Source organism: Ranitomeya variabilis, chromosome 7 (genome assembly GCF_051348905.1).
Source record: "Ranitomeya variabilis isolate aRanVar5 chromosome 7, aRanVar5.hap1, whole genome shotgun sequence".
In the NCBI taxonomy this organism is placed as follows: domain Eukaryota; kingdom Metazoa; phylum Chordata; class Amphibia; order Anura; family Dendrobatidae; genus Ranitomeya; species Ranitomeya variabilis.
Window position 1 is genome coordinate 210,198,411 of NC_135238.1, and position 26,873 is coordinate 210,225,283.

At 40.3% G+C, this 26,873-nt stretch overlaps 1 protein-coding gene across 2 annotated transcripts in view; it reads left to right on the forward strand.

Moving 5' to 3' along the window:
* LOC143784497 (sodium channel protein type 2 subunit alpha-like) overlaps nucleotides 1–26,873 on the forward strand; it is a 230,078-nt gene that overhangs the window by 108,281 nt on the left and 94,924 nt on the right. The window contains exons 6-9 of one of the 2 annotated variants that reach the window (XM_077272796.1): nucleotides 5,563–5,654; nucleotides 6,935–7,198; nucleotides 10,093–10,156; nucleotides 26,038–26,179. In XM_077272796.1, the coding sequence (XP_077128911.1) occupies nucleotides 5,563–5,654; nucleotides 6,935–7,198; nucleotides 10,093–10,156; nucleotides 26,038–26,179 (562 nt within the window). Of the gene's footprint in view, nucleotides 1–5,562; nucleotides 5,655–5,751; nucleotides 5,844–6,934; nucleotides 7,199–10,092; nucleotides 10,157–26,037; nucleotides 26,180–26,873 lie in introns of both variants that reach the window. The other variant, XM_077272795.1, reaches the window with a different exon arrangement.

The window sequence follows — 26,873 nt, forward strand, 5'->3', positions numbered from 1 at the left end:
TAAAGTTTCCTCTACTTGGATCCCCAGTGATTAGCTGGATTTTGCAATTATTCTCAATGGTAAATGTTAACTTCCCTGGAGCGGCAAATAAAACATTACATCAGAAAACTGTCTATGTGGTACAGGACAGGGCTTACAAAAGAAGAGTTGCTTTTGCAACTCCGACCAAGAGATGAGTCTCCTGAAAATAAGACCCATCTATATTAACTTACATACCCTATTAGGGTCTATATTAATGCTTTCTAAACTAAACAACCCTTTAATGAGTTCATTATGTTGATGTGCATCCACAATCTTCTATAAATTTCAAATACTATAAGAGTCATTGGTGAATTCATTCATTTATTTGTTATTTAAGTAAGAACTGGGGCATCCAAATTGATGAACAAAGCTAAAAGAATATAACATCTATATGATCTTGAGAGTTAACTGACTGCAATGTATTTGTGAATAATCAACTCTTTTCCAACAACCAGGAGCAAAAAGCAGCTTTGCGTAAATAGAGCTATATTTTATTTTTCTTTTTTTCTTCTTTTTTTTTTGTTTGAAGCACCCAAAAAGGTGTGTTTTTTTAAATATCTATTAGACAAAAAATAATACTCTAAAATTTGGGGTCATTCATAACATTTAAATAAACAACCATTTAATCAACTCATTTAACCTCTTTTATCATACCCTAATCTGTTTTTAAAGAAGCAGTCCTTTCATTTTTTTCCATCGCCTCGCAAGATTGTCTGTCACACTATGCATTTCTTTAATATACAGTATGTTGAAGTTACAACCATGTGGTTCAATCTTTACTTCTCTTTAGTGTCCATTTTGATTCCAAGATTTCCGTCTGCTTTTTTCCCCATCTATGTTCTGCTGTAAATCCTCACCCTGTGATGGTCTTTGGTAAGGTAGGAGGGCCTCAAAATGTCCCTGGAACTGGGACCCTAACTATCCCTGTGCCAGGGGTACTCTTGGAGGTAGAGAGGCCTGAGTCTCTGACCTTGCTATACTCCTGTTAGACCCGAATCTGTCCCCTCTCCCACCCCATGAGGCATGGGACAGAAATGTAATGTAAATAAGACACAAAGACAAAAACAGGGATAACAGAAAGCCTTTATCATACAAAAGCACGAACGAACAATGGGGACGAATATAGGGACAGGGAGGAATGAATTAAATGGGAACAGGGACGAGGAGTTAAACACACACGTTCTACAGCAAACCATAGAACACTTCTACAACCACTCTACTCTAACCACTATAGCACGCAGCACAGGTAGAAGAACCTTTCACCGGCAGGGACAAGGTCTGACCAGTTTATATAGGAAGAGGTAATGACCACATCAGAAACAGCTAAAATGGCGCTGCATGTTTCTGATCAGCATAGAAAGGGTCGTTAACCTCTTCAGCACCAGAAGAAGCAAAATCCATTTAATATGGGACACAAATCAATGACACCATCTCTAAAGAAGACTTGTGATTCATTACCCAATATGATCATGTAACTCCAAGTCTTCCAGGGTGACGTGACACTCTCATGACAGAAGCATCAGCACAGAATCACACGGGCAGCAAAAACTTGCATCATCTCTGCCTGCTGAGATAATATTTTGATTATCCTTCCCTCTATATTCTCCTAAATAGACAAATATATTATAAGTACACTCATATACAGTCTTAGAGGCTAAACTCTGATCTCCTACATTATAAATGTAGCAGTAATCATCATTAACTGTGATAGAGCTTTCTGTCTTTTCTCTCGGGAAAACTTGTGTGATACAGTCCATGCAAAATCATTTCCCAAAAAAGATAAAAATGGGACATGGCACCTCTTAGTACAATAAATCTTTTACAAAGTTGAGTTATAGGTAGATTGGTGCTGTATGTCTTCTCTTTCTGGAGTTATGCCATTACAGGCACAACTGTGATAAAGGCTTGTAGAACTATGGTTTATCAGTGTCTTCAACTTTCTTAAGCAATGATCGTCAAACAGTAATGCAGGATATGCACCAATAAAGCAGAAAATGCAGATCATGATTACTGCCGATAATGACCATCCAGAGAATGAAAGATGTTACCAAGGTTCATTAATTGTTAAAATATTTAGGTTGCTCGTTTTGATATCCAATTGGCATCTTTATCAAGCTATGTATGGTAAAAGTGCCTATGCATGTGATATCCCACTAATTATATCACATACTTGGATGATGAAGACACCAATTTATTAACAAAACATGTAGGCTCAATATTTTACCAATAATGGAACCTGATCTGCGTCTTGTATTCTGTCGACAGTCATTATCAGCAGTGCCCATGTCCTACATTTTCTGCCTTTTTGTTGTATTTCATGAAAGAGGAAGTTCTGGTGGCCATCTTCAGAGAACAGAGAGACATGTATTTCCCAGAGGATCACCATGAGATCATATGACCTAACTGAAGAGCTAACGAGCAGAATTATATACATTGAAGGACTAGGGAGAGGATGAATTTAAAAAAATCATTGGACTGCTACTTTAATTTTGGATAGTATTTTAAGTTGGCTCATGCTCGTGTAGATCATTGTACTGTATAATGGAAAACAGATTGTAAAAATTCATCTAGGTTGATCTTTAAATTCAACAGGTAATGGATAATTAATTTTACAATTTCCTGTTGAAAATGTTGTTAAAAGTATTTTAAGAGGCTGCAAATGTTGTTGTCCTTTGTGGCTTATCTTAATATGGGATACCATAAATATTCTACCCTTGTATCTGGCTTTCTTCCCAGACACTCTGGAACCTGCTATACAGCAGTTCTACTAGGAAATGTGCTAGATCTTTGTGAAGAAAATACATTTTGACATTTTCATTATTTAGAAACTTAGAACCAATCATTGGTTGTTTTGGTCATTTCTCTTTTTAGGACTCCTAAGATAGCTCAGAAAGAGTCCTCCTGAAGTCAGGTCAAAGTGGAAATGTGATTTCTCTCGTTTTTCTATTTTTTTTTACTGTGTTTATTATCTCTAGCAATTCAGAAATTCATTTTTCAGTAGAAGGGACTGCTTCCTTCTCATCAAATTCCTATATAAATGAGATCCTATAGCATCACTTAATATTTTATTTCTATTTTCCAAAACTATGTTTCCATGTTTTTTTTTTACTGGATGCACTGAGGTTGAGAACTCATTAATTACATTGCAGTCTAAAGAAGCAAGACATGAAATCGTTTCTATTAACTGCATGATACGGTAGAATTGTGTTCAATGTCTGCACAGACTATATAGAAAAACTGAAATGAAAATACATTTACAATTGTATTTGCTGTTGGTAACTAGGGAGCTAGTTGTGAGGGACATAGTTCGGTGATCCTTACTTTTCTGGGGTTTGAATTATCATTGCTTCCCTAGGCAAGTGTCTAACCACCTAGTCTCAAATACATTTGTAGCATGGTTTACTTAAAGGGGTTGTCCAAGGGAATGATATTGATGACAGCTCTGGTGTAAACAGTGCACAGACCCGGAATAGGACTGCTTCATTCAAGGAACTGCAGCTCAGCTTCTACTCAAGAGAATAGGAGCTGAGCTGCAGTTCTTGGCAGCGGCCATTAAACAGTGAACGTAGTTGTGCGGTTCCAATTCCTTTCACTGATTACAAAGCTGAAAACAGGTGACTGGTGGGGTATTGGTTGTTAGACACCCACCCATTTGATATTGAGGACCCTGCATTAGCCCAGACAACCACTTTTGAAGAGAATAGGAGCAGACTGGTAGTTTTCAACAGTGAATGGAGCTGTGCTGTTCAATTGTCATATCTGGCTGCCACCAGAGGATGATGGATCCCCATCAATCTGTTATTGATAATCTATCCTATGGATAAATCAATACCATTAACCCAGACAATGCCTTTCAATGCACAGCCTAATTCTCTTGGACCCTAAATCAAAATCCAAAACAGTATCATTTACCTCTCTTCATTCATTTATAGTTCTGACTTGCTTAAATGTGTCAGAAAGACCCTTCGGACCCCTTCAAGCCCCTGGGATCAGGTGCAACCGCAAACTCGGAAGCCCTTATCAATATAGGTCTCAGGCATTACTGAACAATAATGTAGAGAATAGCTGATCAGATTACGAACCACATTTAAGTTCTCACTTTTACATTGAGGCGTAGGTCCGCCTGTCCATAGTTTATATAGAGATATAGTGTTCTGAAAATATATCTTTTAATTTTTTTGTACAGACCTTGATTTGCAAAGGATTTACAGTATTTTATAGAATTGCTTGTTTCTACTTGGCTCTGATCGCCTAACCGTTCCTGCTAGATCGCTTTTTGTGTATTTGTATTTTGGCGACCAATTTGGACAGGCTTTCAAAAGTACTTTTGTTGGTCCCAGGGGTACAACACAATAATGGGACCAAAGGTAAAGCAGAAGACTACCCACACTTAAAACTCATTTGAAGCCAGTTACTTTCTGCTAGAGTCAATTCCTTTTGTTTTACGTTGGAAGCCTCGGCCAAGATATAGACTTATACAGTTGTTACCTCGAATAGGTGGCACTAGAGAGACAGTCTTTTTCTTTCTTCTGGTGGAGAACTAATTTATAAACTTTTCCCCCTGAACTATTGCCAGTAAAACTCAATACTTCAACTAGATTTCCTTAGTAAAAAATAGTACCCCACAGAGATTTTTATGATTTATGGTAGGTCCTCAAAAAAACTTTTAAGTAAAGAACCAACAGGTTTTACTTTTTATACAAGAAGCTTATGTGAAGAAAATAGAAAAGTTCACTAAATGCAATACAAAGGACTTTAGATTTTTGAGGAAAGCTGAGATGTGTATGGTTTCTCCAACAGTGCTGGTGGACTCCAAGAAGCAACCGGCAGAATCCTAAATAGGGTTCTAAATAAGTTTAAGTTATAAGACGTAATGTAACACAAGATCAGTATGGGAAAAGCAAAGCAGAATTACTTATCAGGATTAATAAATTTTATACAGAGAGAAAATATAAGGTACCATTCAAATGGTAACTTTTTGAAAACTTAGTATTAAAACACAAGAGAAGTAATAACATATAAATGTTCCCATCTGGTAGTAAATAGTGCACATAGTAAGATGTTAGAATTATACTTTATATTATGGATTTGGAAATCTCTAAAATCAACAAACTAAGCTTAGATCTATGTATTTTTTATTTCTAAAACTGAAATTCTGTCCGTATATGATGAAAAACTTTTGCTGAAATTAGAAAGTATCGTTATAGAATTTAGTTAAAACAACTGCTTTTTAACTGGGTTCTCTCTATGCTAAAGAAAAAAAATACCTTGAAATGTAGATGAATATTGACCAGGAGTATCTTTTTTTTTTTTTAAAAAAGGACATACTCCAACACAACTCCCACCAATTCTCAACCGATAACTTTTTGATTGGCCTTCAAATTTTGTGAGCGACTGACGGCGGAAAAGCCCATGCTCACTTTCTACAAAAATAGTCAATAGAAATTTTGAACTGAACACCAAAAAAGTTAAAAAAAAAAAAAAGGTCTTTAAAGAAAGACCTAAGTAAATATCGTGAATAACTCTGATTTAATCCTACAGGTATGTAACAGAATTTGTAAACCTAGGCAATGTTTCAGCTCTTCGAACTTTCAGAGTATTAAGAGCTTTGAAAACTATTTCTGTAATCCCAGGTAAGAAGTAATTGGTGTGAGGTGTTAGGCCCCTTTGTACATCCAACTGTTTCTTTGTGTCTGTCATTGTGTTTGTGTGTGAACTCCCCTATTGCAGATATGTGACAGAGTTTGTGGACCTGGGCAATGTCTCAGCATTGAGAACATTCAGAGTTCTCCGAGCATTGAAAACAATTTCAGTCATTCCAGGTGAGAGACAGGTTAAACACCTAGGCTGATTACATTTTTTTACTCCATCTAACTATAATCACATTTTGAGCATAAAGCCTTGTTGCTTGCATTACAGCATATATATATATATATCTAAAAAAAGAAAAAGTACAAAAAGCACAAATCACTTGGCAAATGCTTGGTTTCCAAACGATTTTGTGTTTTTTTTTCTTGTGTCATGTTAAAGCTTTTTTATTTTTTTATTTTTTTTTTAATCAGCCTTAGAGTTTAACAAATTTTTTGCATGGGGCATCGCAATATACCCAGCCTGCGTGATGTTTGTTTTGTTTCCTTTTTTTATGTTTCACATCCAACTAACCCTATATGTGAATGTCTTTAATGGTTGTTTTTGTCATATCTTCATCCCAAACAATGCTATGTGTTTTAATGACATGTTGAATCAAGGAAAAAAAAAAGTTACTGTTTTAATTACAATTTTAAATTGTTTTTTTTTTTTTAAAGAAACAATTAAAGTAAAAAAAAAATATAAATTGAAATGTGAACATGGTATTTCCTGGACGCATGGGCATTGCATGGGATACTGAAATATTTTTTTAAAAAATTTGAAAAAAATTTGACTGACTTTTATGAATCGGACACAGTTTTATAATATACGACCATGAAAATCATTGATGATCTTCTTTCCGGAAATTGTTACCTCATCAAAAACTGTACAGTATGTTATAAAATTGTCAGCATTTGTATTGTTTAGATTGCAGCACTTATTCAAACTATATGCCTACAGTAGACTTCACCTATAGCATGAAGTGCGAAATGACTTGTTTTCCTATAAAACAAGGGTTTTATTTATTTTACTTTTTTTTTTCAATTTTTACACAAAAAGTTCATTATCCATCCTTCATTCACTTCTTTTCACATATTCGATATGACTATTGCTATCTTGTTCACCCGCTGAGTTTCCATCATTCTCCACAATTGCACATACATTAAAGTTTCTTTAGGCTGTTGCATGAGATTTAGATCTTACTATAGGCCTCATTTTCTATTTTTTTTATTGCATAGTTGTTGTTTTTTTTAAGCATACAATAACCGTCTGCCTGTTTTTCTAGGTCTAAAGACCATTGTTGGGGCCCTGATTCAGTCTGTGAAGAAGCTTTCAGATGTGATGATCCTCACGGTGTTTTGTCTGAGTGTGTTTGCACTAATAGGATTGCAACTTTTTATGGGACACTTAAGAAATAAGTGTGTTAGGTGGCCCCCAGAGTACGAAGCAAATATTACCTCTTACTATAATGCCACGGCTGGCTTTAATGGTTCCTACATAAATATAACATTAAATCCATTTGATAAAGAAGAATATATCAAGAATGAAAGTAAGTACGTGCATTACAAATGTATAATAACTGCCCAATAGCTTACTCAAATGTTGGCGATTTTATAAATGACTTTGGGGATTTCTGGGATTTTGGTGATGATTCACCATTAAACGGAAACGGCATTGCATCTGTATGATTTGGATTCTTTATTTAAACAAATTGCCTATATGATTGAATGGTCACTGTCGTTTTAACAAACTTTGAACGAATCAATAATACCAGCGAATATACAGGGTGGGCCACTTATATGGATACACCTAAATAAAATGGGAATGGTTGGTGATATCAACTTCCTGTTTGTGGCACATTAGTATATGGGAGAGGGGAAACTTTTCAAGATGGGTGGTGACCATGGCGGCCATTTTGAAGTTGGCCATTTTGGATCCAACTTTATTTTTTCCAAAGGGAAGAGGGTCATGTGACACATCATAGCTATTGGGAATTTCACAAGAAAAACAATGATGTGCTTGGTTTTAAAATAACTTTCTCAATAAGTTTGATGTGACACATGACCCTCTTCCCATTGGAAAAAATAAAGTTGGATCCAAAATAGCCGCCATGGTCACCACCCATTTCGAAAAGTTTCCCCCCTCCCATATACTAATGTGCCACAAACGGGAAGTTGATATCACCAACCATTCCCATTTTATTTAGGTGTATCCATATAATTAGCCCACCCTGTACAGTAAGACACTTTATGATATGTCTTATCTGAGAATTTTGCTACATTCTCCACTTAGGAGCCACTTTCCCTCTCTTCTGTCTCCTTATAGAGGTTATCCACTACTATTCCATTGATGAATTATCCAGTGTCTGGTCGGCCGGGGTCCACCACACGGCATTTTGCTAATCAGCTGTTATAGGTATGGGCGGTCATCAGCCGGAGGTACTCACTTGTGAAGCTGGTCGTCTACTTGTAGTGGCCGGGGCTTGGTACTGCACATCCACCTCTTATTCTAATGAATGGAAAGCCGATGTGTAGTACCCAGCAGCGGCTACTACAAATATATGGCCAGCTCCTCAAGTAAGCACTTCCGCCCGGCGGCTACCACTGCCGCCACTGATAACAGCTGATAGGTAGGGGTGCCGGGTGTCAGACCCTGGCCAATCAGACATTGATGACCTATCATAAGGATAGGCCATAAATGTAAAAGTAGAGGACAACGTCTTTAACTAACCACCATTCTGTGAGCAAAAACAGCTCAAATATTCATTGGTCAGAATAAAACAGACTGTCAGTTTAGTGAGGGGTCAGAATACAGCTCCTATTATACTCTATTCAAAGGAAAGCGGAGTGAAGAAAAGAGTGAAAAATCAAGTAGAAATTAAAAAAAATAACAGGCAGTTCATGCTGACGTTAAAGAGTGATTTAGTTAATTCCAAAGCTGGATTCACATATACACTGCTTATACACTGCTGTATAATGTCTTTCATGCTAGTGATACTTCTGAACATGTGCTAAACAGAGAAAAAAGCTAGATGTAGTCTCCACCCTCTAGCTCAGAGACAACTAAACACTAGGGGGGAAACTTGTGAAATAATGCAGTATACAAGTCATATAATGGCCAGATATAATGGAATTGCTCATGTACACACACGACAGCTTATGCTGAAAAGTTAACAGTAGTGGCATGTGTCTTTTAATTGACTGTTCTGCTATATTTGTGCAGCTCTTCATGGGTTTTTTCTTCAAAGGCATCAGTAGAGAACAGATTGGCCATTTTGAGCCTGTATATGTTTAGAAATGATGCATTGCATGCTACTAAGTCAATATAATCCAAGTCTTAAAAATACAATCACCGAGGACTTATCTTCTTTCTAAACTTAGTAAAAACATATATTCTTCATGAAATAAAGATTTGAGAGCATCTTCTCATAGAACTGTACATTGTTGTGTTTTGCTATTATTCCTACTATACTTTTATGGGTGTTACCAGTTGATGGTATGTTTCCACACAATCCAATTCGTGCCAGACTGTGTAGGGAAGCACGTCTTTGCCCAGTGGTCAAATTATTTGTATGATACCAGGAGAAATACCAGACTTAAAACACAATTCTATTGAAGGAAGCTCTAATGTTATTACTTCTTGTGGATTGCATGTCGTGATTGGGGCCTGCTAGGTCCTCTGTGACTGTAGAGTGACCATACCTGGGTTACCAGCTCTACGAAAAGATCCAGGGCTTTACATCGGTGGTGGTCTCGGCTGTTCTCCACTGATCACAAGTAAAATCCTCTATAAAGACCAGCTCTTCCCAGAACTTTAAAATTCCAATTTCAATATCACACTCATTTTTCTCATAGTGGAGCACAAGGATTTTTAGTTGGGTCATGATTTTGTAGATCTGCTTTAATTGTCCCTTTCGGACTGGAATAACCCATTAGTGGACACAGACAGAAGAGGACCTCTGTGCAAGAACAGTATAAGGACCCTTTGCAGCCCATGAACTCATCATAAAAATGCTAATATTGCCGTGCAATTCTTTTTGAAAGCACACTCTTAATATTAAAGCTGGACATGGATTTTAAGGCAAATACTATCATCAGATCTAGAAAATCCGTTTAATATGCCGTTTGCATTGTGAGATATTATAAAAGATCAGCTATAAACAATTAAACATGTAATATCTGGTGAAAACCACTGATTACAGAATGTACAGTACTCTTGAGTTGCATTTACCAGAACAAAAAAAATATCTCCCTACATCCTAATTAGCGTATCTAAACTCTTCAAACCTTGTTGTCAACCATAAATTTTACAGTTTTAATTTTAGTTTAAATGTTCTAAGGCAGAATTACATCAATTGCTCAGCATGGAATAGATAAATGTGTTTTCTCATTTAGAAATTATCTCACATTTGTTAAAATATAGATGTTTTTGCTTTATAAACAGGAAATTATTACTTCTTGCCTGGGCAGAGGGATGCCCTTCTATGTGGCAACAGTACAGATGCCGGGTAAGTGATGACAAAATATAATTTGTTGTCATTAACATATGGTTTTGTGTTTATATACCTTTCTTACCTGCTTCAGTACAGATATATGAATTTTGCAATCCCGAAAATCTACAGAAAAAGCATTTTCTTTCTATCTTTAAGTAGAATGTGACATCAAAAAATGACCTACTGTTCAAATCAAGTTTTTATGCTAAAAGTATTTAATTTCCATACTTGCAATTTTTTTTTATTGTCCATATCAATATCAATATATACAGTTGTGTGAAAAAGTGTTACTTGTGTTATCTTTGTCTAATATTTAAATATGTTTGGTGACCTGAAACATTTAAGTGTGACAAATATGCAAAAGAATGGGAAATCAGGAAGGGGGCAAACACGGTTATTTTCAACAGTTATGCAAGTTGAAGATAAAATATCTCTAAAAGGCCTAAAGATAAAAATGAAACATTTACTTTGTATTTTAGGCAAAAAAAAAATGTATTTAATACATTTTAAAAATTACAAAAAGGAAAATGGGCCAATGCAAATGATTGGGCACCCTGCATGGTTAGTACGTACTAGCACGCCCTTTTAAAAGTATCACAGTTTGTAAACGCTTTTTGTAACCACACGAGAGTCTTTCAATTATTTTTTGAGAGATTTTCATACATTCTTCCTTGGAAAATTCTTCCAGTTCTGTGAAATTCCCAGGTCGTAGTGCATGCACTGCTTTTTTAGGTCTAGCCACAGATTTTCAATGATGTTCAGATCAGGGGACTGTGAGGACCTTTGTAAAGCCTTCAGCTTGCGCCTTTTGAGCTAGTCTATTGTGGATTTTGACTTGTGTTTAGGATCATTATCCATTTGCAGAAGCCAACTTCTTTTTATCTTCAGCTTTTTTTATAGATGTTACTGTATGTTTCAACAAGAATTTGTTGAAATTTCATTGAATCCATTCTTCACTCTACCTGCGAAATGTTCCCCATCCCATTGGCTGCAGCACAATCCCAAGGCATGATTGATCCACCCCCATGCTTAATGGTTGGCGAGATATTTTTTTCCTGAAATTCTGTGCACTTTTTTCTCCATACATACCTTAGATCCTTTGGGCCAAAAAGTTCTATATTAACCCCTTCACCCCCAAGGGTGGTTTGCACGTTAATGACCGGGCCAATTTTTACAATTCTGACCACTGTCCCTTTATGAGGCTATAACTCTGGAACGCTTTGACGGATCTTGGCGATTCTGACATTGTTTTCTCGTGACATATTGTACTTCATGTTAGTGGTAAAATTTATTCGATATAACTTGCGTTTATTTGTGAAAAAAATGGAAATTTGGCGAAAATTATGAAAATTTTGCAATTTTCCAACTTTGAATTTTTATGCCCTTAAATCACAGACATATGTCACGCAAAATACTTAATAAGTAACATTTCCCACATGTCTACTTTACATCAGTACAATTTTGGAACCAAAATTTTTTTTTGTGACGGAGTTATAAGGGTTAAAAGTTGACCAGCAATTTCTCATTTTTACAACACCATTTTTTTTTAGGGACCACATCTCATTTGAAGTCATTTTGAGGGGTCTATATGATAGAAAATACTCAAGTGTGACACCATTCTAAAAACTGCACCCCTCAAGGTGCTCAAAACCACATTCAAGAAGTTTATTAACCCTTCAGGTGTTTCACAGGAATTTTTGGAATGTTTAAATAAAAATGAACATTTAACTTTTTTTCACACAAAATTTATTTCAGCTCCAATTTGTTTTATTTTACCAAGGGTAACAGGAGAAAATGGACCCCCAAAGTTGTTGTATAATTTGTCCTGAGTACGCTGATACCCCATATGTGGGGGTAAACCATTGTTTGGGCGCATGGCAGAGCTTGGAAGGGAAGGAGCGCCATTTGACTTTTCAATGCAAAATTGACTGGAATTGAGATGGGACGCCATGTTGCGTTTGGAGAGCCCCTGATGTGCCTAAACATTGAAACTCCCTACAAGTGACACCATTTTGGAAAGTAGACCCCCTAAGGAACTTATCTAGATGTGTGGTGAGCACTTTGACCCACCAAGTGCTTCACAGAAGTTTATAATGCAGAGCCGTAAAAATAAAAAATCATATTTTTTCACAAAAATGATCTTTTCGCCCCCAATTTTTTATTTTCCCAAGGGTAAGAGAAGAAATTGGACCCCAAAAAATGTTGTGCAATTTGTCCTGAGTACGCTGATACCCCATATGTGGGTGTAAACCATTGTTTGGGCGCATGGCAGAGCTTGGAAGGGAAGGAGCGCCATTTGACTTTTCAATGCAAAATTGACTGGAATTGAGATGGGACGCCATGTTGCGTTTGGAGAGCCCCTGATGTGCCTAAACATTGAAACTCCCTACAAGTGACACCATTTTGGAAAGTAGACCCCCCTAAGGAACTTATCTAGATGTGTGGTGAGCACTTTGACCCACCAAGTGCTTCACAGAAGTTTATAATGCAGAGCCGTAAAAATAAAAAATTATATTTTTTCACACAAATGATCTTTTCGCCCCCAATTTTTTATTTTCCCAAGGGTAAGAGAAGAAATTGGACCCCAAAAAATGTTGTGCAATTTGTCCTGAGTACGCTGATACCCCATATGTGGGTGTAAACCATTGTTTTGGCGCATGGCAGAGCTTGGAAGGGAAGGAGCGCCATTTGACTTTTCAATGCAAAATTGACTGGAATTGAGATGGGACGCCATGTTGCGTTTGGAGAGCCCCTGATGTGCCTAAACATTGAAACTCCCTACAAGTGACACCATTTTGGAAAGTAGACCCCCTAAGGAACTTATCTAGATGTGTTTTGAGAGCTTTGAACCCCCAAGTGTTTCACTACAGATTATAACGCAGAGCCGTGAAAATAATTTTTTTTTTTTTTCTCAAAAATGATTTTTTAGCCCCCAGCTTTGTATTTTTACAAGGGTAACAGAATAAATTGGACCCCAAAATTTGTTTTCCAATTTGTCCTGAGTACGCTGATACCCCATATGTGGGGGGGAACCACTGTTTGGGCGCATGACAGAGCTCGGAAGGGAAGGAGCGCCATTTGGAATGCAGACTTAAATGGATTGGTCAGCAGCCGTCACGTTGCATTTGCAGAGCCCCTGATGTACCCAAACAGTACAAACCCCCCACAAGTGACCCCATATTGGAAACTAGACCTCCCAAGGAACTTATCTAGATGTGTTTTGAGAACTTTGAACCCCCAAGTGTTTCACTAAAGTTTATAGCGCAAATCCGTGAAAATAAAAATTCTTTTTTTTTTTCACAAAAATGATTTTTTAGCCCCCAGTTTTGTATTTTCACAAGGGTAACAGGATAAATTGGACCCCAAAAGTTGTTGTCCAATTTGTCCTGAGTACGCTGATACCCCATATGTGGGGGGGAACCACTGTTTGGGTGCATGACAGAGCTCGGAAGGGAAGGAGCACCATTTGGAATGCAGCCTTAAATGGATTGGTCTGCAGGCGTCACGTTGCATTTGCAGAGCCCCTGATGTACCCAAACAGTACAAACCCCCCACAAGTGACCCCATATTGGAAACTAGACCTCCCAAGGAACTTATCTAGATGTGTTGTGAGAACTTTGAACCCCCAAGTGTTTCACTACAGTTTATAACGCAGAGCCGTGAAAATAAAACATCTTTTTTTTCCCACAAAAATGATTTTTAGCCCCCCAAATTTTTATTTTCCTAAGGATAACAAGAGAGCTTGGACCCCAGAAGTTGTTGTTCAATTTGTCCCGAGTACGCTGATAACACATATGTTGGGGTAAACCCCTTTTTGGGCGCACGGGAGAGCTCGGAAGGGAAGGAGCACTGTTTTACTTTTTCAACGCAGAATTGGCTGGAATTGAGATTGGACGCCATGTCGCGCTTGGAGAGCCCCTGATGTGCCTGGACAGTGGAAACTCCCCAATTCTACCTGAAACCCTAACCCAAACACACCCCTAACCCTAATCCCAACGGTAACCCTAACCACACCCCTAGCCCTGACACACCCATAATTCTAATCCCAACCCTAATCCAAACGTAAATGTAATCCAAACCCTAACCCTAACTTTAGCCCCAACCTTAACTTTAGCCCCAACCCTAACTTTAGCCCCAACCCTAACTTTACCTCCAACCCTAGCCCTAACCCTAACCCTACCCCTACCCCTAACCCTAAACGTGACTGAAATACGTGGCACTGAAATACGTGGCACTGAAATACGTGGCACTGAAATACGTGGCACTGAAATACGTGGCACTGAAATACGTGGCACTTAAATTCGTGGCACTGAAATACGTGGCACTGAAATACGTGGCACTGAAATACGTGGCACTTAAATACGTGGCACTTAAATACGTGGCACTGAAATATGTGATACGTGGCACTTAAATACGTGGCACTGAAACACGTGGCACTGAAACACGTGGCACTGAAATACGTGATACGTGGCACTGAAATACGTGGCACTGAAATACGTGGCACTGAAATACGTGGCACTGAAATATGTGATACGTGGCACTTAAATACGTGGCACTGAAATACGTGGCACTTAAATACGTGGCACTGAAATACGTGGCACTGAAATACGTGGCACTGAAATACGTGGCACTGAAATACGTGGCACTGAAATACGTGGCACTGAAATACGTGGCACTGAAATACGTGGCACTGAAATTCGTGGCACTGAAATACGTGGCACTGAAATACGTGGCACTTAAATACGTGGCACTTAAATACGTGGCACTGAAATATGTGATACGTGGCACTTAAATACGTGGCACTGAAACACGTGGCACTGAAACACGTGGCACTGAAACACGTGGCACTGAAATACGTGATACGTGGCACTGAAATACGTGGCACTGAAATACGTGGCACTGAAATACGTGGGACTGAAATATGTGATACGTGGCACTTAAATACGTGGCACTGAAATACGTGGCACTGAAATACGTGGCACTGAAATACGTGGCACTGAAATACGTGGCACTGAAATATGTGATACGTGGCACTTAAATACGTGGCACTGAAACACGTGGCACTGAAATACGTGATACATGGCACTGAAATACGTGGCACTGAAATACGTGGCACTGAAATACGTGGCACTGAAATACGTGGCACTGAAACACGTGCAACTGAAATACGTGGTACTAAAATATGTGGCACTGAAATACGTGATACGTGGCACTGAAATACGTGGCACTGAAACACGTGGCACTGAAATATGTGATACGTTGCCCTGAAATACATGGCACTGAAATACATGGCACTGAAATACGTGGCACTGAAATACGTGGCACTGAAATACGTGGCACTGAAATACGTGGCACTGAAATACGTGGCACTATGACTGTCAGAAAATGTTCATTAAACGGTTAGGGGTGAGGTTAGGGGTAGAGTTAGGGTTAGGGTTTGGATCCCTTTATCACAATGATGGTGGTGGGTGGCTTTTCAGTGTGTTTTCTGTTTTTTTTTCGATAAAAATGCATGCGTTTTTAACGCAAACAAACGCATGTGCTTAAAAACGCAAGAAAATACTGCAGGTTGTATTTCTGAAAATTAACGCATGCAGAAAAAAACCGCATGCGTTTGAAAACGCGACCAAACGTGTACAAAAAAAACGCATGCGTTTTCAATGTTAAATATAGGGAAAAAACGCATGCGTTTTTTTGTGCAAAAAACGCTGCAGACAAAAACGCAAGTGTGAAACCAGCGACGCTTTTTATAGCAAAAAAGTTTTTGCGTCTCCACATTTTGAGAGCTATAATTTTTCCACATTTTGCTCCACAGAGTCATGTGAGGTCTTGTTTTTTGCGGGACGAGTTGACGTTTTTATTGGTAACATTTTCGGACACGTGACCGTTTTTGATCGCTTTTTATTCCGATTTTTGTGAGGCAGAATGACCAAAAACCAGCAATTCCTGAATTTCTTTTGGGAGAGGCGTTTATACCGTTCCGCGTTTGGTAAAATTGATAAAGCAGTTTTATTCTTCGGGTCAGTACGATTACAGCGATATCTCATTTATATCATTTTTTTATGTTTTGGCGCTTTTATACGATAAAAACTATTTTATAGAAAAAATAATTATTTTGGTATCGCTTTATTCTCAGGACTATAACTTTTTTATTTTTTTGCTGATGATGCTGTGTGGCGGCTTGTTTTTTGCAGGACAAGATGACGTTTTCAGCGGTACCATGGTTATTTATATATGTCTTTTTGATCGCGTGTTATTCCACTTTTTGTTCGGCGGTATGGTAATAAAGCGTTGTTTTTTGCCTCGTTTTTTTTTTTTTTTTCTTACGGTGTTTACTGAAGGGGTTAACTAGTGGGGCAGTTTTATAGGTGGGGTCGTTACGGACGCGGCGATACTAAACATGTGTACTTTTATTGTTTTTTTTTTTTATTTAGATAAAGAAATGTATTTATGGGAATAATATATTTTTTTTTTTTTTCATTATTTTGGAATATTTTATTATTTTTTTTTTACACATTTGGAAATTTTTTTTTTTACTTTTTTACTTTGCCCCAGGGGGGGACAATACAGATCGGTGATCTGTCAGTTTGCATAGCACTCTGACAGATCACCGATCTGATTGAAGTGCAGGCTGCTTCACAGTGCCTGCTCTGAGCAGGCGTCTGTGAAGCCACCTCCCTCCCTGCAGGACCCGGATCCGCGGCCATCTTGGATCCGGGTCTGGAGCAGGCAGGGAGGGAGGTAAGACCCTCGCAGCAACGCGATCACATCGCGTTGCTGCGGGGGGCTCAGGGAAGCCCGCAGGGAGCCCCCTCCCTGCGCGATGCTTCCCTGCACCGCCGGCACATCGCGATCATGTTTGATCGCGGTGTGCCGGGGGTTAATGTGCCGGGGGCGGTCCGTGACCGCTCCTGGCACATAGTGCCGGATGTCAGCTGCGATATGCAGCCGACACCCGGCCGCGATCGGCCGCGCTCCCCCCGTGAGCGCGGCCGATCGGCTATGACGTACTATCCCGTCGGCGGTCATGGGGGCCCACCCCACCTCGACGGGATAGTACGTCGGATGTCAGGAAGGGGTTAAGCTCATTGGTCCACAGGATTTGTTTTCAAAATGCATTAGGCTTGTTTATCTGTTCATTGGCAGCACGGTGTGTTGTGAAATTGGATTCTGGGCTCCCCCGGTGGCCACTTGTGGAATTGAACTTGTGTGCATCATCCCCTCTGTTCACCTGCTCCTATCAGGATGTGGGAGTCGCTATATAACCTTGCTCCTCTGTCAGTTTCTTGCCGGTCACCAATGTAATCAGAAGCCTTCTGTGCTTGTTCCTGCTACTAGACTACTCCCAGCTAAGTTGGACTTTTGTCCTTTTGTGTTTTTGCATTTTGTTCCTGTTCACAGCTGCTGTTTCGTTACTGTGTCTGGAAAGCTCTTGTGATCGGAAATTGCCACTCTGGTGTTATGAGTTAATGCTAGAGTCTTAAAGGAATTTCTGGATGGTGTTTTGATAGGGTTTTCTGCTGACCATGAAAGTGTCCTTTCTGTCTTCCTGCTATCTAGAAAGCGGACCTCGATTTTGCTAAACCTATTTTCATACTACGTTTGTCATTTCATCTAAAATCACCGCCAATATATGTGGGGGCCTCTGTCTGCCTTTTTGGGAAAATTTCTCTAGAGGTGAGCCAGGACTGTCTTTTCCTCTGCTAGGATTAGGTAGTTCTCCGGCTGGCGCTGGGCATCTAGGGTTAAAAAACGTAGGCATGCTACCCGGCCACTTCTAGTTGTGCGGCAGGTTTAGTTCATGGTCAGTATAGTTTCCATCTTCCAAGAGCTAGTTCTCATATATGCTGGGCTATGTTCTCTCGCCATTGAGAATCATGACAGTTTGACCGGCCCAAAAAAGGGTTAAATTACTGGCTGAGAAAGGAGAGAAAAAAGAAGTCTGCTACAATTTTTTTTTTTTTTTTTTTTCCCCTCTAGTTCTGAGTGTGCTCTTAATTGAATCACTTGCTAGTCTGCCTATACTGCAGCCTTCCTCTCTTTCTCTCCTTCATATCCTTGAATGGCTCTGTGTTCACCTGTTTCAAATGGATCTTCAGAGTGTAGCTACAGGTTTGAATAATCTCGCCACAAAGGTACAAAATTTGCAAGATTTTGTTGTTCATGCACCTATGTCTGAGCCTAGAATTCCTTTGCCTGAATTCTTCTCGGGGAATAGATCTCACTTTCAAAATTTTAAAAATAATTGCAAATTGTTTTTGTCCCTGAAGTCTCGCTCTGCCGGAGACCCTGCACAGCAGGTCAGGATTGTAATTTCCTTGCTCCGGGGCGACCCTCAAGACTGGGCTTTTGCATTGGCACCAGGGGATCCTGCGTTGCTCAATGTGGATGCGTTTTTTCTGGCCTTGGGGTTGCTTTATGAGGAACCTCATTTAGAGCTTCAGGCGGAAAAGGCCTTGATGTCCTTGTCTCAGGGGCAAGATGGAGCTGAAATATACTGCCAAAAATTCAGCAAATGGTCTGTGCTTACTCAGTGGAATGAGTGCGCCCTGGCGGCGATTTTCAGAGAAGGTCTCTCTGATGCCATTAAGGATGTTATGGTGGGGTTCCCTGTGCCTGCGAGTCTGAATGAGTCCATGACGATGGCTATTCAGATCGATAGGCGTCTGCGGGAGCGCAAACCTGTGCACCATTTGGCGGTGTCTACTGAGAAAACGCCAGAAAATATGCAATGTGATAGAATTCTGTCCAGAAGCGAGCGGCAGAATTTTAGACGAAAAAATGGGTTGTGCTTCTATTGTGGTGATTCAACTCATGTTATATCAGCATGCTTTAAGCGTACTAAGAAGCCTGACAAGTCTGTTTCAATTAGCACTTTACAGTCTAAGTTTATTCTATCTGTGACCCTGATTTGTTCTTTGTCATCTATTACCGCGGACGCCTATGTCGACTCTGGCGCTGCTTTGAGTCTTATGGATTGGTCCTTTGCCAAACGCTGTGGGTATGATTTGGAGCCACTGGAGGCTCCGATACCTCTGAAAGGGATTGACTCCACCCCATTGGCTAGTAATAAACCACAATACTGGACACAAGTGACTATGCGTGTTAATCCGGATCACCAGGAGGTTATTCGCTTTCTGGTGCTGTATAATCTACATGATGTTTTGGTGCTGGGATTGCCATGGCTGCAATCTCATAACCCAGTCCTCGACTGGAGAGCTATGTCTGTGTTAAGCTGGGGATGTAAAGGAACTCATGGGGACGTACCTTTGGTTTCCATTTCATCATCTATTCCCTCTGAGATTCCTGAATTCTTGTCTGACTTTCGTGACGTTTTTGAAGAACCCAAGGTTGGTTCACTACCTCCGCACCGGGAGTGCGATTGTGCCATAGACTTGATTCCGGGTAGTAAATACCCTAAGGGTCGTTTATTTAATCTGTCTGTGCCTGAACACGCTGCTATGCGAGAATATATAAAGGAGTCCTTGGAAAAGGGACATATTCGTCCTTCGTCATCTCCCTTAGGAGCCGGTTTTTTCTTTGTGTCTAAGAAAGACGGCTCTTTGAGGCCGTGTATTGATTATCGACTTTTGAATAAAATCACGGTTAAATATCAATATCCGTTACCACTGCTTACTGATTTGTTTGCTCGTATAAAGGGGGCCAAGTGGTTCTCTAAGATTGATCTCCGTGGGGCGTATAATTTGGTGCGAATCAAGCAGGGGGATGAGTGGAAAACCGCATTTAATACGCCCGAGGGCCATTTTGAGTATTTGGTGATGCCTTTTGGTCTTTCCAATGCCCCTTCAGTCTTCCAGTCCTTTATGCATGACATTTTCCGCGATTATTTGGATAAATTTATGATTGTGTATCTGGATGATATTCTGATTTTTTCGGATGACTGGGACTCTCATGTCCAGCAGGTCAGGAGGGTTTTTCAGGTTTTGCGGTCTAATTTCTTGTGTGTGAAGGGTTCTAAGTGTGTTTTTGGGGTTCAAAAGATTTCTTTCTTGGGATACATTTTTTCCCCCTCTTCCATCGAGATGGATCCTGTCAAGGTTCAGGCTATTGGTGATTGGACGCAACCCTCTTCTCTTAAGAGTCTTCAGAAATTTTTGGGCTTTGCTAACTTTTATCGTCGATTTATTGCTGGGTTTTCTGATGTTGTAAAACCATTGACTGATTTGACTAAGAAGGGTGCTGATGTTGCTGATTGGTCCCCTGATGCTGTGGAGGCCTTTCGGGAGCTCAAGCGCCGCTTTTCTTCCGCCCCAGTGTTGCGTCAGCCTGATGTTGCTCTTCCTTTTCAGGTTGAGGTCGACGCTTCTGAAATCGGAGCTGGGGCGGTTTTGTCGCAGAGAAGTTCCGACTGCTCCGTGATGAGACCTTGTGCTTTTTTTTCCCGTAAATTTTCGCCCGCTGAGCGGAATTATGATATTGGGAATCGGGAGCTTTTGGCCATGAAGTGGGCTTTTGAGGAGTGGCGTCACTGGCTTGAGGGGGCCAGACATCAGGTGGTGGTATTGACTGACCACAAAAATTTAATTTACCTTGAGTCTGCCAGGCGCCTGAATCCTAGACAGGCGCGCTGGTCGTTGTTTTTCTCTCGGTTTAATTTTGTGGTGTCGTACCTACCGGGTTCTAAGAATGTTAAGGCGGATGCCCTTTCTAGGAGTTTTGAGCCTGACTCCCCTGGTAATTCTGAGCCCACAGGTATCCTTAAAGATGGAGTGATATTGTCTGCCGTTTCTCCAGACCTGCGGCGGGCCTTGCAGGAGTTTCAGGCGGATAGACCTGATCGTTGCCCACCTGGTAGACTGTTTGTTCCTGATGATTGGACCAGTAGAGTCATCTCTGAGGTTCATTCTTCTGCGTTGGCAGGTCATCCTGGAATCTTTGGTACCAGGGATTTGGTGGCAAGGTCCTTCTGGTGGCCTTCCCTGTCACGAGATGTGCGAGGCTTTGTGCAGTCTTGTGATGTTTGTGCTCGGGCCAAGCCTTGTTGTTCTCGGGCTAGTGGATTGTTGTTGCCCTTGCCTATCCCAAAGAGGCCTTGGACGCACATCTCGATGGATTTTATTTCGGATCTGCCTGTTTCTCAGAAGATGTCTGTCATCTGGGTGGTGTGTGACCGTTTCTCTAAGATGGTCCATCTGGTTCCCTTGCCTAAGTTGCCTTCTTCTTCCGAGTTGGTTCCTCTGTTTTTTCAAAATGTTGTTCGTTTGCATGGTATTCCTGAGAATATCGTTTCTGACAGAGGGACCCAATTCGTGTCTAGATTTTGGCGGGCATTCTGTGCTAGGATGGGCATAGATTTGTCTTTTTCGTCTGCTTTCCATCCTCAGACTAATGGCCAGACCGAGCGGACTAATCAGACCTTGGAGACATATTTGAGGTGTTTTGTGTCTGCGGATCAGGATGATTGGGTTGCTTTTTTGCCTTTGGCGGAGTTCGCCCTCAATAATCTGGCCAGCTCTGCCACCTTGGTGTCCCCGTTTTTCTGTAATTTGGGGTTTCATCCTCGATTTTCCTCCGGTCAAGTGGAATCTTCGGATTGTCCTGGAGTGGATGCTGTGGTGGAGAGGTTGCATCAGATTTGGGGGCAGGTGGTGGACAATTTGAAGTTGTCCCAGGAGAAGACTCAGCTTTTTGCCAACCGCCGTCGTCGTGTTGGTCCTCGGCTTTGTGTTGGGGACTTGGTGTGGTTGTCTTCTCGTTTTGTCCCTATGAGGGTTTCTTCTCCTAAGTTTAAGCCTCGGTTCATCGGCCCGTACAAGATATTGGAGATTCTTAACCCTGTGTCCTTCCGTTTGGACCTCCCTGCATCCTTTTCGATTCATAATGTTTTTCATCGGTCATTGTTGCGCAGGTATGAGGTACCGGTTGTGCCTTCCGTTGAGCCTCCTGCTCCGGTGTTGGTTGAGGGTGAGTTGGAGTACATTGTGGAAAAGATCTTAGACTCTCGTGTTTCCAGACGGAGACTCCAGTATCTGGTCAAATGGAAGGGATACGGTCAGGAGGATAATTCTTGGGTCACTGCCTCTGATGTTCATGCCTCCGATCTTGTCCGTGCCTTTCATAGGGCTCATCCTGATCGCCCTGGTGGTTCTGGTGAGGGTTCGGTGCCCCCTCCTTGAGGGGGGGGTACTGTTGTGAAATTGGATTCTGGGCTCCCCCGGTGGCCACTTGTGGAATTGAACTTGTGTGCATCATCCCCTCTGTTCACCTGCTCCTATCAGGATGTGGGAGTCGCTATATAACCTTGCTCCTCTGTCAGTTTCTTGCCGGTCACCAATGTAATCAGAAGCCTTCTGTGCTTGTTCCTGCTACTAGACTACTCCCAGCTAAGTTGGACTTTTGTCCTTTTGTGTTTTTGCATTTTGTTCCTGTTCACAGCTGCTGTTTCGTTACTGTGTCTGGAAAGCTCTTGTGATCGGAAATTGCCACTCTGGTGTTATGAGTTAATGCTAGAGTCTTAAAGGAATTTCTGGATGGTGTTTTGATAGGGTTTTCTGCTGACCATGAAAGTGTCCTTTCTGTCTTCCTGCTATCTAGAAAGCGGACCTCGATTTTGCTAAACCTATTTTCATACTACGTTTGTCATTTCATCTAAAATCACCGCCAATATATGTGGGGGCCTCTGTCTGCCTTTTTGGGAAAATTTCTCTAGAGGTGAGCCAGGACTGTCTTTTCCTCTGCTAGGATTAGGTAGTTCTCCGGCTGGCGCTGGGCATCTAGGGTTAAAAAACGTAGGCATGCTACCCGGCCACTTCTAGTTGTGCGGCAGGTTTAGTTCATGGTCAGTATAGTTTCCATCTTCCAAGAGCTAGTTCTCATATATGCTGGGCTATGTTCTCTCGCCATTGAGAATCATGACAACGGTGTCTTAGTGGTTAGCACTGCAGCCTGGCAGCGCTGGAGTCCTGGGTTCAAATCCTACCAAGGACAACATCTGCAAGGAGTTTGTATGTTCTCTTCGTGTTTGTGTGGGTTTCCTCCGGGCACTCCGGTATCCTCCCACATTCCAAAGACATACTGATAGGGATTCTAGACTGTGAGACCCAACGGGGACAGCGATGATAATGTCTGTAAAGCGCTGCGGAAAATGTTAGCGCTATATAAAAATAAAGATTATTATACTTCTGATTTTATGGTGAGGACACAGGAGAGGTTTTCTTCTGATGACTCTTCCATAAAGGTCATATTTGTGCAGGTGTCTCTGAACAATAGAACAATGTACCACAACTCCAGAGTCTGATAAATCTTTCTGAAGGTCTTTTGCAGTCAAGCGGGGGTTCTGATTTGTCTCTCTAGCAATCTTACGAACAGCTGTCAATTTTGCTTGGTCTTCTAGACCTTATCTTGACCTCCACTGTTCCTGTTAACTGACATTTCTTAATTACATTTCGAACAGAGGAAAGGGCAATTTGAAAATGCTTCTCTATCTTCTTATATAATTCTGCTTTTCATTTTCAGAGGGCTAGGCAACTACTTAGAAAAACTGATGGCTGCTGTTTTTTGGCACAAGGTTAGAGGAGGCTGGGTTTTTATAAAGCTGGGAAATGGGTATCACCTGACCCTTTCTAATGATGATAGTGAACAAGCCATAATTATAACTACAAGCCATGCTAATTAATGTCTGGAAACTATATATAGAGAGTTTTTTTGTTTTTATGAAGCAAAAAGAATGATAGAAAGAGAAATCTAAGTCACATCAATATTTGGTGTGACCGCCTTTTGCCTTCAAAGCAGCATCAGTCTAGGCAAATATGCACAGTTTTTAAGGTACATAGCAGGGAGCAAACATTTTGGAGTTCTTGGTGAACTTCATCTTCATATATTCACGTATTCCCACACAGAGCCAATGACGTTGAGAATAGGGCTCTGTAGAGTCATATCATCACTTCCAGGACTCCTTGTTCTTCTTTACGCAGAAGACAATTCTTAATGACATTGTCTGTATGTTTAGGTAATTCTGCTACAGAACAAATTTGAAGGCAATCAGACACCTCCTAATTGCATGATGAATATATTTCTGCCCGCATTTCTCAGCACTGAGGACACCATTATTCCTGACAAAATTCCCAATTCAATTTGCTGAACTTCTGCTCCAAGTGTCCGAGAAATCTCCACCATGCTTCTCTGTTTCCACAGACACTCTTCATTGTACTGCTCTCCAGCTCTTCAGTGAACAAACCACCTTCTGTTATGGCTAAATATTTCACATTTTGACATATCAGTACATAGCACCTGCTGCCATTTTTCTGCACCACAGTTCCTATGTTTTTGTGCATAGTTGAGAAACTTGACCTTGTTTTAATGTCATAATTATGCTTTTTAGCTTACATTTTTCCATGAAGACCAATTCTGGCCAGACTTCTGTGAACAGTAGGTGGATATAGTTGGGTTCCATTGGTTGCTGCCAATTCAGAGCTGTTGGCACTGCTGGATATTTTCCAATTTCTGATTTTAAAGGAATATAAGCATGAGGTGTCTTTCATCTGCTGTACTGGTTTATTTGCTGACCACTGCTTCTGTGGCCCTCAACGCTGCTCATTTCTTGGTGTCATCAGTGCTGACAAATGGCTTCAGATACTTATCCATCATACAATACCATCAGGGAGTCATATTATTGGCTCCAAATTAATTCTAATAGAAGGACATTGATCCCAAACATACAGACAATGTCGTTAGGAACTATCTTCAGCATAAAGAACAACAAAGAGTCCTGGAAGTGATGATGTGATGATATGGCCCCCCCAGAGCCCTGATCTAATCATGACTGAGTCAGCATGGGATTATAACGTGTGTGTGTGTATATATATATATATATATATATATATATATATATATATATATATATATATATATATATATATATATATGCAAAAAAGAAAAGATTTAGATAGAACTCACCGGTCCTTAAAACTTCATGCTTTATTCAGATACTTAAAACATCATGGCTTGGAGAACGGGTTAACAAGGTGTGCGAGCCAGTGCTGATGACGGCCGTTTCGCGCAGACCCGTTGAAACGCCGTGCAGCGCGAAACAGCCGCCGTGAGCACTGGCTCGCACACCTTGTTAACCCGTTCTCCAAGCCATGACGTTTTAAGTATCTGAATAAAGAATGATGTTTTAAGGACCGGTGAGAGCTATCTAAATCTTTTCTTTTTTGCACATGGAATGTCTTGCTTTTCTGGATGAGCACCCGGAGTCTAGAAATGCGATATATCAGAAATCCAATGCAGAGGGTAACAACCGTGCATGCTGAGGTCTAGCCCAAAAGCAGTGCCGTTTTATACATTTCTTTTTTCTTTTGAAATATATATATATATATATATATATATATATATATATATATATATATATATAGTATGCTATATAGACTAGGCTTAATGCTAGACTCATATATCCTGTACTTCACAGATGAGTTTTTCTGCAGTCTCCTTATCATAGCAACTCAATATACAGTAGATAACACAGGATCCACCATTTACAATAGGTGATGTCACAGCTCACCTCCTCCCTCTCCTTTCACATAACCCTAGCCATAATCAGAACATGGTCATTATGTAATTCAATACAACTAAGCAGGTTATCGGTCAGTCTATTGTTGCTTATGTCCATGTGACATTTCTGAAAGAACAGAAAATATGAGTCTACAATTAGGCAAAGTAGCCAGTGTGCAAATTGGAAGATTTCTGGTCATTTATTTAATACAAATCATGATACGAAAGATTTAAAAAAATAAAATAAAATAAATGAAAATAAATGCATTTAGCATAAAAAGTTGATTTAAAGAATAGGATATTCCCATTTAATCCAAATAATTGTGCTAATTTTAGGAATGACGACACAGTACCTGCCACTTACTTGTAAATAATCTATATTTCAGCCAATGTCCAAAAGGGTTTGAGTGTATGAAAACTGGAAGGAACCCAAACTACGGCTATACAAGCTTTGATACCTTCAGCTGGGCCTTCCTTTCTCTGTTTCGACTGATGACACAGGATTACTGGGAGAACCTTTATCAACTGGTGAGCAATGGATGTGGAGACACAATATTGTTACTAAAGTGATCAAAATTATGCTTGCATTGTAAATCTGCATTCAGTGAACTCCTGAGTTCCCTCTCGTCATGGCTCAAGACTAGTGTTGAGCCACCTCACTAGTGTTCGGGTTCGGTTCGGTTCGTCAAACAGGGAGGTGTTCGCCGAACTGTTCGTCGAACGTTCGACGAACACCGTCGAACCCCATTGAAACAAATGGCAGGCAAACACAAACACATACAAACACATGGAAAACACATAGAAAACACCTTAAAAGGTGTCCAAAAGTGGGCAAACTGCTCAGAAGACACAACAAACATGGAAAAGTCACAACTACATATAGTCATGCGAAAAGAAAAGAGGTAGAGGAGTAAAAGGAGGAGGAGACACAGATATAGGCATGTCATGCCCTTCTAAAATCAAGAAAGGCTGGAGTAAAAATCTAAACTCACTCTACCAACACCCAGATGTCTTGACAAAAAAAATAAAAAAATAAATATCTTTAGGTAGAATGGCGGCGTGTCCATTCAGAACACTTTCCTTAGAAGAAATAGTGGTACCCCTGTTGGGAGTTGTGCCAAAAAATGAACCCAATACATTCAGACTAATCCACCATTTGTCTTATCCAAGGGGCAGGTCAGTAAACGACAACATCAATGCGGAACCAAGTACAGTACTATGT